Genomic DNA, 13,188 nt, shown 5'->3' on the forward strand with positions numbered 1-13,188 from the left:
CCCGGGGCAAAATGAGTTTGACACCCCTGCTTTAGTCCTTTAGGAAGCTTTGAGATCTGGAGCTCCCTGTGACAGAATTTCCTGGAATTTAAACTATTGGCTCAACTAACTGCTGTTGTCTGAGGCCACTGGTGCTGTAATTGTAGTTCCACAGGGGGCAGAGACACTAAAACACATACCTCTGTGGTTGTATGTGAGCTGTCTGAGGTTTATTATAGCTTGTACTCAAATTGGGCAAGGATAAGCGTGTTCATTCAAAAGAGCCTTCCCTTGATACATCCTTTTGTTGTGAGAGAAGATACATTTGTGCAACGTTTTGCATTTGTGTGTATTGTGAGATCAAAATGTTTATTTTCCCCTTTCCCCATGTACTGTATAGTGAGTAGCTGTGTAGTGAGACACCTGCCTGACCCTAAAATGAATTTCTGATTTAACACTGATATCTATAATCTCTTTATTGTCACACTTCTTAGCCAATCTAAATAAGCATTGGTGCGCTGACAGGCATGCTACATTATCAACATAAACCATTTATCAGTCTTTCTTGAATTAAAAAGTAAATTTATGAGGTCTTATCAAATAAAAGAGCAATAACTCCCTCATCACTTTAATTATATTTGGCTCTGAAGTTACTGATAATCATCTGGAAAATAAAGGAACGAGAGATCCAATAGGATTTTGGGATTCATCATTTGGAGTATCCACAGAAGGCTGCTAAAGTGATGGGGTGGCAGAGGGCATCGTCAATTAAATTAATGGTAGAGCTAATCGTGTCAACCTAAGCTTATTTCTCTGATTTGGTAGTACATCAGGGAATTAGGGGCAGAATATGGTGCTATTATTTCATAAAGATTGCATAAGATGTTTAAAGATTGCCAGAGATATTTACAGGAGCGTGGAGACATGTTTTTATTACATCTCAGATTGCTTCAAGGGACCATGTGACAAAAAATGGTAAAAAAATAGAGAAATATTAGAACCTCTGTTTTGTTGTCAGTTATGGTTTGCCTCTTGGTGGGATTGTGAGAGCCTTTGATCGGTTGAATTAGGCAGCTCTGCTTTTAATTATGAATATGTAATAGCCTACAGACAATACCACAGAAATTAAAATGCTCCAGGAAAAATAACCTCAATCAATAACTGTGGATGGATGGATGGATGGGTTGAATGATGGATAGATAGATGCCTCGAGGGATAGAAGAGTGAATGGATAGAATAGATGTCAGTCAGACAGACAGACAGACTGGCTGGCTGGCTGGTAGATAATGGTTTAGGTTTTGGTTTACCACCAAGTAGGCCTACAGTGAACTTTCAGATTTAGCCCAAACTGAACCTAGCAAACTGAACTTAGCATGGTTATTCTTTCTTCATCATCAGTGACCTAAAATTGTAATCAACTCAACAAAGAACCTCTTTACTGATCCAGCTTCCTTCTGTATAGCTGTAAAACATAAATTGGATGATTTGTGGAAGAATAGGCTTCGTAATGGCTGTTTGTATCAGCAGGGGACACAAGCCCCCAGGAATCATGACTTATCAATTATATTTTCATACTGAAAACAGCACACACATGAGTTGGAGCCTGGTTGATTGCACTGCATTGTTAAATATATGGTATTCTCAAACCAGGAACTTTCAGGGAGCAAGAAATACGAGTAGAGTGAAGGATATTAAACAATGTTTTGATTAACCTGAATAACAGTCACATAATGTTTGGATTTGTCAGTATTTTCTGGTCTTGTCATTCTGCAGTCTTGAAATAGTATGATTTTGAACTGTCATGATTCAACGGAGTGCAATGGTTTAAAAGAGAGGACCGAAAAATAATGTGTCAGGAAAACTTGAAAAATAAAGAGATTCTAGCATTCAAACTGGAGATGGGCCTTCAGTTGCAATTCTCAAGCTTGTAAAAACTTTCTGGAATATTTGAATTGCTGTTTCTTCTATCGTAAGTGGGTCATGCATTTTATATTTGTCTCAACACCTAGAAATGCATCTTGCCTTTCTGTATTCAAAGCATCCTGACATCATGTTACATGAACTGTCCTGATTCTCTGATGTGGAGTACACCTAATATACCAGGCAGAGGATACCAGAATGTACTGCATGACGTTGATGCGAAATACTGAATGTTTTAGAAAAGTGAAGCGAAGGTAAATCATTAAACTATTTGGTATTGAAATGTACTTCCCATGCGGGTTTATAGCATTAATTTGTACTGGTTTATTATTTACACTAGCCTAAGAATACTGAAATACGTCATATAATTCTGACATTTGCTATCCTATCTGTGGATGGTTTCTTCAACTTTTTCATAGTTGATGTACAGAGAGTTACTATACTGTATGATGCAGATTATCTTGACACATCTATTATTTATCTGATTTTAAATCGAAAGTGTCCTAAGGGCAAGGGGTGGAGGTGTGAATCAGGTTAAAGCAATTTTTTTAACGGCTCATTAAAAAATGAATGAATTCTCCACACACATACTGACCAAACCACACTGGGACATTGTTTAAAAAAAAATATATCCTGAAAATATAATTGCACTAAATTGTAGGTCTACGACTATTCACAAAAGTTAGTGAACCTAATAGAATATACACTCGCATTGGCTTTGTGTATCAGTGTCACGGATTCTGCCGAGGCTGCTCCTCCTCCTGGTTTGGGCAGGCTTCGGCGTTCGTCGTCCCCGGAGTACTAGCTGCCACCGTTGAATGTTTCTATGTGTGATTGCTTTTGTCTGTCTGTCACACCTGTGTCCGTTTGTGTCTGATTACGTGTTCTATAAGTTGCCTGTGTTGTATTGGTTAGGTTGTGTGTTGTTTTCCGCCTGTCCGTAGTGCTGCGTGTTTTGTATTTGTTTTCTTGTTTATTTGTTATACGCAAGGTTTGCGTATTGCTCGCCTCGGTTTTGTTGTTGAGGCCGTTTACTGTATTTTTGCCCAGTGGTTTTCACAGTAAACTTTGTTGGACTAAACTTCGGTGTCCTGCGCCTGACTTCCATACACCTCAGCCCTTGACAGAACAACACACCACTATGGAGTCAGCAGGAGCAGTGGCGGCACCCAAGTCGCTGGAGGATCGGATCAGCGACCAAGACACCATGATCCGGCGACTTGGGGCCGCCATGAACGAGGTGTCCAACACTCTGCGCCGGTTGGTTACTGGAGAGGTGCCCACGCCTTCTCACACCATCCCATCACCAACGGCCAGTCCTCCTCTCTCAGCACCGGAACCCAGTGGCGTTCGGCTCTCGCTCCCGAGGGCATATGACGGTTCTGCAGCAGGGTGTCAGGGGTTCCTCCTGCAGGTGGAACTCTACCTGGCTACCATACACCCAGCGCCCTCGGGATACGAGAGCGTCTCCGCCCTCATCTCCTGTCTATCCGGCAAGGCGTTGGAGTGGGCCAACGCCGAATGGAGGGGAATAGACGCAGCTACCATCACCTACGCGGAGTTCTCCCGCCGCTTCAGGGCTGTCTTCGATCACCCACCTGAGGGGAAGGCGGCGGGGGAGCGTCTGTTCCACCTCCGACAGGGGAAGAGGAGCGCACAGGAGTTCGCCCTGGAGTTCCGGACTCTAGCGGCGGATGCGGGGTGGAATGCGAGGGCCCTCATCGACCATTACCGGTGTAGCCTACGAGAGGACGTTCGTCGTGAGCTGGCCTGCAGGGACACCAACCTAGCCTTCGACCAGTTGGTGGACATCTCCATCCGGCTCGACACCCTGCTGGCTACCCGCGGACGTCCCGAGTGGGGGTCGTCCATTCCACCCTCCAGCACCTCCGAGCCGATTCCCATGGAGCTCGGGGGTGCTGGCGCTAGAGAGAGGAGGAGAGAGAACCCGAGGGGGGCCATCCCCTGCACCAACTGTGGCCGTGGAGGACACACCGCGGCCAGGTGCTGGGGAGGGTCTCCTGGGAGAGGGGACAACAGGTCACGCACTGGGGAGTCATTTCAGGTGAGTAGGCGCCCCACTTACCCAGAGCTCTCTGTTGGTCACATGAGTATACCTGTGAGATTTCCACAGGTGGCACCTCATTCCCAGCATAAGGCGCTAGTAGATTCAGGCGCAGCTGGGAATTTTGTTGATCGTGCATTTTGTATTAGGTTAGGAATTCCCCTTCGGCCGGTAGAAGCCCCCTTTCCTGTTCACGCCCTAGACAGCCGGCCGTTGGGGTCGGGGCTGATCAGAGAAGTCACAGCACCACTTAAGATGACGACGCAGGGGGTCATGAGGAGATCATTCAGTTTTATCTGATTGACTCTCCTGCGTATCCCGTGGTGTTGGGGCTTCCCTGGTTAAGCGCCCATGATCCTACCATTGCGTGGCAACAGAGGGCTCTTATGGAGTGGTCTGCCCAGTGTGTAGGGGAGATGTCTAGGTGTTTCCTTAGGGGCGACCTCGGTAGAGAGTCCGAACCAAGTGCCCGCAATGCGCATTCCCCCTGAGTATGAGGATTTAGCACTTGTGTTCAGCAAAACGAGGGCAACACGGCTACCACCTCATAGACAGGGGGATTGTGCGATAAATCTCCAAACAGGAGCGGCACTTCCGCGGAGCCGTGTGTATCCACTGTCTCAAGAGGAGACAGCGGCTATGGAGACTTACATAGCCGAGTCCTTGGCACAGGGATACATACGGTCCTCCACTTCCCCGGTTTCCTCGAGTTTCTTCTTTGTGAAGAAGAAGGACGGGGGTTTGCGCCCGTGTATTGATTACCGTAGTCTCAATCAGATCACGGTTAAGTACAGTTACCCTCTTCCACTGATTGCGACTATGACAGAATCATTACGCGGAGCGCGGTTCTTCACAAAGTTGGATCTCAGGAGCGCGTACAATCTGGTGCGCATTAGGGAGGGGGATGAATGGAAAACTGCATTTAGCACCACCTCGGGTCATTACGAGTATCTCGTCATGCCTTACGGGTTAATGAATGCTCCTTCAGTCTTCCAATCCTTTGTTGACGAGATTTTCCGGGACATGCATGGGCAGGGTGTGGTAGTATACATCGACGACATCCTAGTGTACTCTTCTACACGAGCCGAGCATGTAGCCCTGGTGCGCCGAGTGTTGAGAAGACTGTTGGAGCATGACTTGTATGTCAAGGCAGAGAAATGCCTGTTCTTCCAGGAGTCCGTCTCCTTTTTGGGTTATCGTTTGTCCGCGTCTGGTGTGGAGATAGAGGTAGACCGTGTGTCGGCCGTGCGTAATTGGCAAACTCCAACCACTGTAAAAGAGGTGCAGCAGTTCTTGGGTTTTGCTAATTACTACCGGAGGTTTATCCGGGGCTTTGGACAGGTTGCAGCTCCCATTACGTCCCTGCTAAAGGGGGGTCCGGTTCGTTTGCAGTGGTCAGCTGAGGCGGACAGGGCATTTGTCAAACTGAAGAACCTGTTCACCTCGGCCCCGGTGCTGGCGCATCCGGATCCCTCTTTACCATTCCAAGTAGAGGTAGACGCGTCCGAGGCCGGCATTGGGGCAGTCCTGTCACAACGGTCCGGCACGCCACCTAAGCTCCGCCCCTGTGCGTTCTACTCTAAGAAGCTCAGCTCGGCGGAGCGTAATTATGACGTTGGGGACAGGGAGCTGTTAGCTGTAGTCCAGGCCCTAAAGGTGTGGAGGCATTGGCTTGAGGGGGCTCAACACCCTTTCCTCATTCTGACTGATCACCGTAACCTGGAGTACATCCGGGCAGCTAGGAGATTGAACCCTCGTCAGGCTAGGTGGAACATGTTCCTGACCCGGTTTGTTTTTAAGATCACATACATCCCAGGGTCCCAGAACGGTAAGGCAGACGCCCTGTCCCGGCGGTATGACACAGAGGAGAGGTCCATTGAGCCTACTCCCATACTGCCGGAGTCTTGTCTGGTGGCTCCGGTGGTGTGGGAGGTCGATGCGGAGATCGAGCGGGCACTGCGTACCGACCCTACTCCCCCCGAGTGTCCGGTGGGGCGGACGTACGTTCCGCTCAAGGTTCGTGATCGCCTTATTTATTGGGCTCATACATCACCCTCCTCTGGACATCCAGGTATTGGCCGGACAGTGCACTGCCTTAGCGTGAAATACTGGTGGCCAACGTTAGCTAGGGATGTGAGGGTTTATGTCTCCTCCTGCTCGGTGTGCGCCCAGTGTAAGGCGCCTAGACATTTGCCCAGGGGAAAGTTACATCCCTGCCCGTTCCACAACGACCATGGTCCCACCTCTCGGTGGATTTTGTGACCGACCTACCCCCTCCCAGGGGAATACCACCATTTTGGTCGTTGTGGATCGGTTTTCCAAGGCCTGTCGTCTCCTCCCAATGCCGGGTCTCCCCTACTGCCCTACAGACCGCTGAGGCCCTATTTACCCACGTGTTCCGGCACTATGGGGTCCCCGAGGATATAGTGTCTGACCGAGGTCCCCAGTTCACCTCCAGAGTCTGGGGGCGTTCATGGAACGCTTTGGGGGGTCTCGGTGAGCCTTACCTCGGGGTACCATCCAGAAAGCAATGGGCAGGTTGAACGAGTCAACCAGGATGTGGGTAGGTTTCTGAGGTCCTATTGCCAGGACCGGCCGGAGGAGTGGTCTAGGTATATCCCCTGGGCAGAGATGGCCCAGAACTCTCTCCGCCACTCCTCCACCAATTTAACACCTTTCCAGTGTGTTTTAGGTTATCAGCCGGTCCTGGCACCATGGCACGAGAGCCAGATCGAGGCCCCTGCGGTGGATGAGTGGATTCGGCGCTCGGAGGAGACGTGGGGACGCTGCCCATGTCCATCTGCAGCGGGCCATCCGTCCAACAAAAGGCGAGCGCCGATCGCCACCGCAGTGAGGGACCGGTATACGCACCGGGAGATCGAGTCTGGCTCTCGACTCGAAACCTGCCCCTCCGCCTGCCCTGCCGGAAGCTGGGTCGGCGGTTTGTGGGGCCCTTTAAAGTCCTGAGAAGATTGTACGAGGTGTGTTACAGGTTACAATTGCCTATTGAGTACAAGAATATTAACCCCTCGTTCCATGTGTCTCTTCTCAGGCCGGTGGTAGCTGGCCCACTCCAAGAACATGAGATAGGAGAGACCCCTCCGCCCCCTTTGGACATCGAGGGGGTCCCGGCGTACAGAGTCCGGACCATCTTGGACTCGAGGCGCCGGATGGGTGGTCTCCAGTATCTCGTGGAGTGGGAGGGGTACGGTCCGGAGGAACGGTGCTGGGTGCCTAGGAGGGACATCCTAGATCCATCCCTCCTGACGGAGTTCCACCGTGGGCATCCCACGCGCCCGGGTCCGCGTCCTCCTGGCCGTCCCCGAGGCGTCAAGGGGGGGGGTACTGTCACGGATTCTGCCGAGGCTGCTCCTCCTCCTGGTTCGGGCAGGCTTCGGCGTTCGTCGTCCCCGGAGTACTAGCTGCCACCGTTGAATGTTTCTATGTGTGATTGCTTTTGTCTGTCTGTCACACCTGTGTCCGTTTGTGTCTGATTACGTGTTCTATAAGTTGCCTGTGTTGTATTGGTTAGGTTGTGTGTTGTTTTCCGCCTGTCCGTAGTGCTGCGTGTTTTGTATTTGTTTTCTTGTTTATTTGTTATACGCATGGTTTGCGTATTGCTCGCCTCGGTTTTGTTGTTGAGGCCGTTTACTGTATTTTTGCCCAGTGGTTTTCACAGTAAACTTTGTTGGACTAAACTTCGGTGTCCTGCGCCTGACTTCCACACTCCATACACCTCAGCCCTTGACAATCAGGCCCGGTCCAGCAGGCTTAATGCTCGCCGTGCCTCATCTAATCGGAATAGACACCAGACTCCATCATCTGAAAGATAAATGTGTCCCCTACAGTGGAAGGATGGTCGTATTAATTATGAATTACCTAATCATTCCCACTATTCTCTCACTGTGTCACACTATAGACTGATTTAATTAAAACATTAATTCCCCTGTAGCCTATGTTGCAGGCTGTTTCCATTCATTGTTTGCCTCTTACATAAGGAATAAAGAGCAACACAAAAAAGACAGACAAAAAGCAGTGAGACATTTTATATGAATTCAAGTGACCATGTTACCCCCTTTGATTAATTACCTGTTCATAAGGTTGTAATAGCCTAAGTGTTATTATGGTTATAGCACAGATTTCTGTGGGCTCCTTGGATAGATAACTCACCTTGCTTGGAGTGTTCAGGATGGATTCTTGATGGATGTAACCATTTCTAACACGGGGGTCAACCTTTCGCAAAGCGCGATATATTCTCCTATTTTCCCCATAAAAAAACACACACATTATAGTACACAAATGCAACTGTAAAACAAGTGATCTAGACGTGTTTAACATTTATAGACGTGATAGCATGTTATCCCTTAAATATTTTATATAAGTAGGTGCACCGCGTTTTGCTTACCCCCGGTAGCCCAGATGGTAGAGTCGATCAGAGAGGCAGGCAGCGGCTGTCGGACATAAATATTCGTCAAGCAGTTCTATTGCTACGGGCAAGTCCCTGTGCCCAGCCCGGACTCCTCGATTTCGGAGTTGATCTATTAGAATTTGCAATAGAATAGGATCTGACAGGGTCTCTACCTCAAGAGGAAATATCAGAGATTTATATCGACTACTTGTGAATGTAATTTTTCACACACGTTTTTCACTGGATTTCTGCCCAGTCATTCTATTATCTTTTTATCCCTACCGTTCCCTTTTGGATTTACGAAGGGCGTATTGGTGATCAGACTGTACCGGGAGTTTTTTCTCCTGTCCTTCGATATATTTGAGGAATGACTGCAACTGGAAAAGGACTGCGAATCGCTTGAAGTGAAAAAATGGAATACAACGATCTTGAGAACAATTTTGAGGAGAAACTGACATTAACAGAGAAATGTAAGTTATTTTATTAATGCCTACATAAGACAAGAAATAAGCAACAGATAGAGGATTAATCATGTACTTATTGCTAAATGATCAAATGCACATTCAACATTTCAACAGTTGAAGGCTTGGAGTGAATGTGTAGGTATTCTTCGACGTGTTGATGAAATAAGGGTGCCTGCGCAATGTGTGCTTGCCAAAGCGTTCTGTTTTATATGTTCTATTAAAATCAATAGGCCACCATTTGAAAATCCATTCACAAAAACATTACTGCAAAAAACGTCATTGATAGCGTACTGTTCTTAACGGAATCATCAGACTGGCGCATCACACTCTTTACCCCAAAGAGCCTATGAGGGTTTTTGTTGCCTTTTGGCAAACTGCTATTCCAATTAAATTACCAGAAAGATGCATATTCATAATAGTTTAAAATGCTCTGACAGCTTTCCTTGACCAGAGAGCTGGAAAATACTGCAGCCTGTCCTATTTTCTCCATTACCAACCATTCCTGCACAGGAAGGGTTAAATGGCCCACAGCACCAGGCACAACAAACATGGCAGTAATCACATTTATCCTGACATTGGAAATCTGCTGGTATTGACTCTACAGTGTCCAGCTGCTGTCAGTGTCAAACCATATACCACAAAATAGATGACCATTGCATTGCGAACCAGCATGGTAACAACCACAATAATATTCCATCAGCAAACCTGGCACATGCTGTGGTCTAGTCTGGTCTGACTACACCATCTAGTTATAAACCAGCTTATAGCAGTGACTGCTGTTATCTGGGTCATCATACTGCTTTGTAATAATAACACTTGTGTATGAATCTGATTTGATGGTGTAAACAATAGGCTATCATATTGAGATGTACAGTAATCCACTGCCGTATTCCTCTAGTCTACCCCTCCTCCAGCCACGTTGACATGGTTTGGTCACTGGAGGATGAGGCTGGTAACCCTCCCCCTCCTCTTGGTGAGCAAGGCACTTGATGGAGTGAGAAGAGAACCATTGCAGCTCTTTATCATCCCAGAAGCACACAATCTGGCTGTCATAGCCCTCGCCTCTTGCGAAACACGTATCCGTGTTTTTTTCTCTCTACCTAATGCAGTGGCGTGTATTCATGGATGCCAAGGGAAGCCACACTTCCCCAAAACATTGACCAAGAAAAAAAATAAACAAGATAATGTATCTTTCGACTCGCTGTGTTTCATACATTTCCCTTAAATACGCAAGAGGCTGAATGTAACTCACCAGAGAAAGCCGAGCGAATGAAACAGCGCCCCTCTGTCTTAGTATGTGTAGCCCATCTATCTGATGCTTCATGGTCAGTGGTCAAAAAGAGTGGGACATTGTTGCCGCCTGTGGCACTGAATGCAAGGGAATCCAGTGAGCATTTGGCCTCCCTTGATAAAAAAAAAATAAAATAATAGCCAATCACCGTTGAGCTAAACTGAGTGAACTCAACTGTGAATGGTCCTGGCACACCCAAAAAAAAGTGTAAAGGGACGCCAGTTTGGATTTGGCTTCACACCTATGTATCTCCCGAGTGGCGCAGTGGTCTAAGGCACTGCATCGCAGTGCTAGCTGTGCCACTAGAGATCCTGGTTCGAATCCAGGCTCTGTCGTAGCCGACCGTGACCGGGAGACCCATGGGGCGGCGCACAATTGGCCCAGCGTCGTCCAGGGTAGGGGAGGGAACGGCCGGCAGGGATGTAGCTCAGTTGGTAGAGCATGGCATTTGCAATGCCAGGGTTGTGGGTTCGATTCCCACGGGGGGCCAGTATGAAAAATACAAATGTATGCACTAACTGTAAGTCGCTCTGGATAAGAGCGTCTGCTAAATGACAAAAATGTAAATGTATCACATCACATCAGAAGCCAAATGATTTGACAGAAAAAAACTTGAATTCTTGCATCTCGTTGTGTTGTCGTTGTTCTCCTTTGACTAGCTAGCTTGCTAAAATCTTCCCTTTACAAAATTAGCCATGGATGGAGGTAGGGATTTGGACTCGTGGTTTTACTTAATTCTCTGAACTGGCCAATGATTATAACGGTGATTCTGATCCAACCATAAATTCATACATTGTGCCCCTGGCCTGAGAGGATGGAAGTTCAACATGTAGCAAGATGTAGGAGGCTGTCACGGAATCAGCCGAGGCTGCTCCTCCTCCTTGCTCGGGCAGGCTTCGGCGTTCGTCGTCCCCGGAGTACTAGCTGCCACCGATCTATGTTTCGGTGTTTGACTTGTTTTGTCCTGATTGTGTACACCTGTTCCCCATTATGTTGTATTGTATTCCCTATTTAACCCTCTGTCGTTCATTGTGTGTTGTGTGTTATTGTATTCGTAATCGGCAGTGTTTCGTGTGCGGGTTGTTTAATCCTCCTTATGTGGAGATTGTTTTTCTACTCTGGTTACTTTAGAGTAAAGTACGTTTCCAGTAAGCTCTGTGTCCTGCGTTTGACTTCGCCTACCGCATTTCACCGTCGCACTCTGACAGAATAACACACCACCATGGAGTCAGCAGGATCGGCGGTGCCAAGGGGATCACTGGAGGAGCGCGTAATCCACCAAGAGGCCATGATCCAGAACCTGGGGACCACCATGCAAGGGGTGATGGACACCTTGAGGCGATGGGAGAGTGGAGGTTTGCCCACACCTCCTCCTACGATACCACCACCATCAGCCATCGTTCCATCTCCGGAGTCCAGTGGGATTCGGCTCTCGCTCCCGAGGGCTTATGATGGCACCGCGGCCGGGTGTCAGGGTTTCCTACTCCAGGTTGAACTCTACCTAGCAACCATTCACCCGGCGCCCTCGGAATACGAGAGCGTGTCCGCCCTCATCTCCTGTCTGTCCGGCAAGGCGCTGGAGTGGGCTATGCGCCGCTACGGTCAGCTATGCGGAGTTCACCCGCCGCTTCCGGGCAGTATTCGATCATCCCCCAGAGGGTAAAGCGGCGGGTGAGCGTCTATTCCACCTTAGACAGGGGAGGAGGAGCGCGCAGGAGTTCGCGCTGGACTTCCGGACGCTAGCTGCCAACACGGGATGGAATGAGAGGGCCCTCATCAACCACTACAGATGCAGCCTGAGGGAGGACGTGCGTCGGGAATTGGCCTGCAGGGACACCAACCTCAGCTTTGATCAACTGGTGGACATGTCGATTCGCCTGGATACCCTGTTGGCTACCCACGGACGTCCGGATTCGGGGCCGTCCATTCCATCCCCCAGCACTTCCGACCCGAACCCTATGGAGCTCGGGGGTGCTGGTGCTAGGGAGACCAGGAGGGAGACCAGGAGGGAGGCCGTCCCCTGCACCAACTGTGGCCGCAGAGGACACACTGCTGGTCGGTGCTGGGGAGGGTCTCCTAGGAATCGAGGCAGTGGGCGGCGCACTGATGAGTCATTCCAGGTGAGTAGGCACCCAACTCACCCAGAGCTCTCTGCTGATCATATGTGTATTAAAGTGGTGTTTCCCGAGGTTTCTCCTCACTCCCAGCATAAGGGGCTAGTAGATTCAGGCGCAGCTGGGAATTTTATCGATCGCCAGTTCACCTATAAGTTAGGGATTCCTATTGTACCTGTTGATGTGCCCTTCCCCATTCATGCCCTAGATAGCCGCCCGTTGGGGTCAGGATTGATTAGGGAGGTCACGGCGCCTCTCCGGATGAAAACGCAGGAGGGTCATGAGGAGATAGTACGTTTGTATTTGATTGATTCTCCTGCGTTTCCGTGGTGTTGGGGGCTTCCCTGGTTAACATCTCATGACCCCAACATTTCATGGCAGCAGAGAGCTCTCCAGGGATGGTCTGATCAGTGTACTGGGCGGTGTGTAGGCGTTTCCGTAGGGGCAACGACGGTGGAGAGCCCGTACCAAGTTCCCACCTTGCACATTCCACCTGAGAATGCCGATTTGGCTCTCGCCTTCAGTAAGAAAAAGGCGACTCAATTACCACCTCATCGACAGGGGGATTGTGCGATAGACCTCCAGGTAGGCGCTGCGCTTCCACGTAGTCACGTGTATCCTCTGTCTCAGGAGGAGACGGCCGCTATGGAGACCTACGTCACCGAATCTTTGAGACAGGGTTACATACGGCCGTCTACTTCCCCTGCGTCCTCGAGTTTCTTTTTTGTGAAGAAGAAGGATGGGGGTTTACGCCTGTGTATTGATTACCGTGGTCTAAATCAGATCACCATCAAATACAGCTATCCTCTCCCTCTGATTGCTAGTATGACGGAGTCATTACACGGGGCGCGATTCTTCACAAAATTGATCTCAGGAGCGCGTACAACCTGGTGCGCATTAGGGAGGGAGATGAGTGGAAGACAGCATTCAGTACCACCTCGGGTCAC

General features: G+C 49.0%; 1 protein-coding gene across 9 annotated transcripts in view; it reads left to right on the forward strand.

Annotated features, from left to right (window-relative positions):
* The first annotated feature begins 8,420 nt into the window (after positions 1 to 8,420).
* The window catches only part of map7d1b (MAP7 domain containing 1b), a 44,826-nt gene continuing 40,058 nt past the window's right edge, over positions 8,421 to 13,188 (forward strand). For 6 of the 9 annotated variants that reach the window (XM_041883623.2, XM_041883624.2, XM_041883626.2 and 3 more), the window contains exon 1: positions 8,422 to 8,842. In XM_041883623.2, coding sequence (XP_041739557.2) covers positions 8,785 to 8,842 — 58 coding nt within the window. In that variant the 5' untranslated portion in view covers positions 8,422 to 8,784. Of the gene's footprint in view, positions 8,843 to 13,188 lie in introns of all 9 variants that reach the window. The other 3 variants (XM_041883619.2, XM_041883621.2, XM_041883622.2) reach the window with 1 other exon arrangement.

The sequence above is a fragment of the Coregonus clupeaformis genome, chromosome 8, assembly GCF_020615455.1.
Source record: "Coregonus clupeaformis isolate EN_2021a chromosome 8, ASM2061545v1, whole genome shotgun sequence".
Classification (NCBI taxonomy): Eukaryota; Metazoa; Chordata; class Actinopteri; order Salmoniformes; family Salmonidae; genus Coregonus; species Coregonus clupeaformis.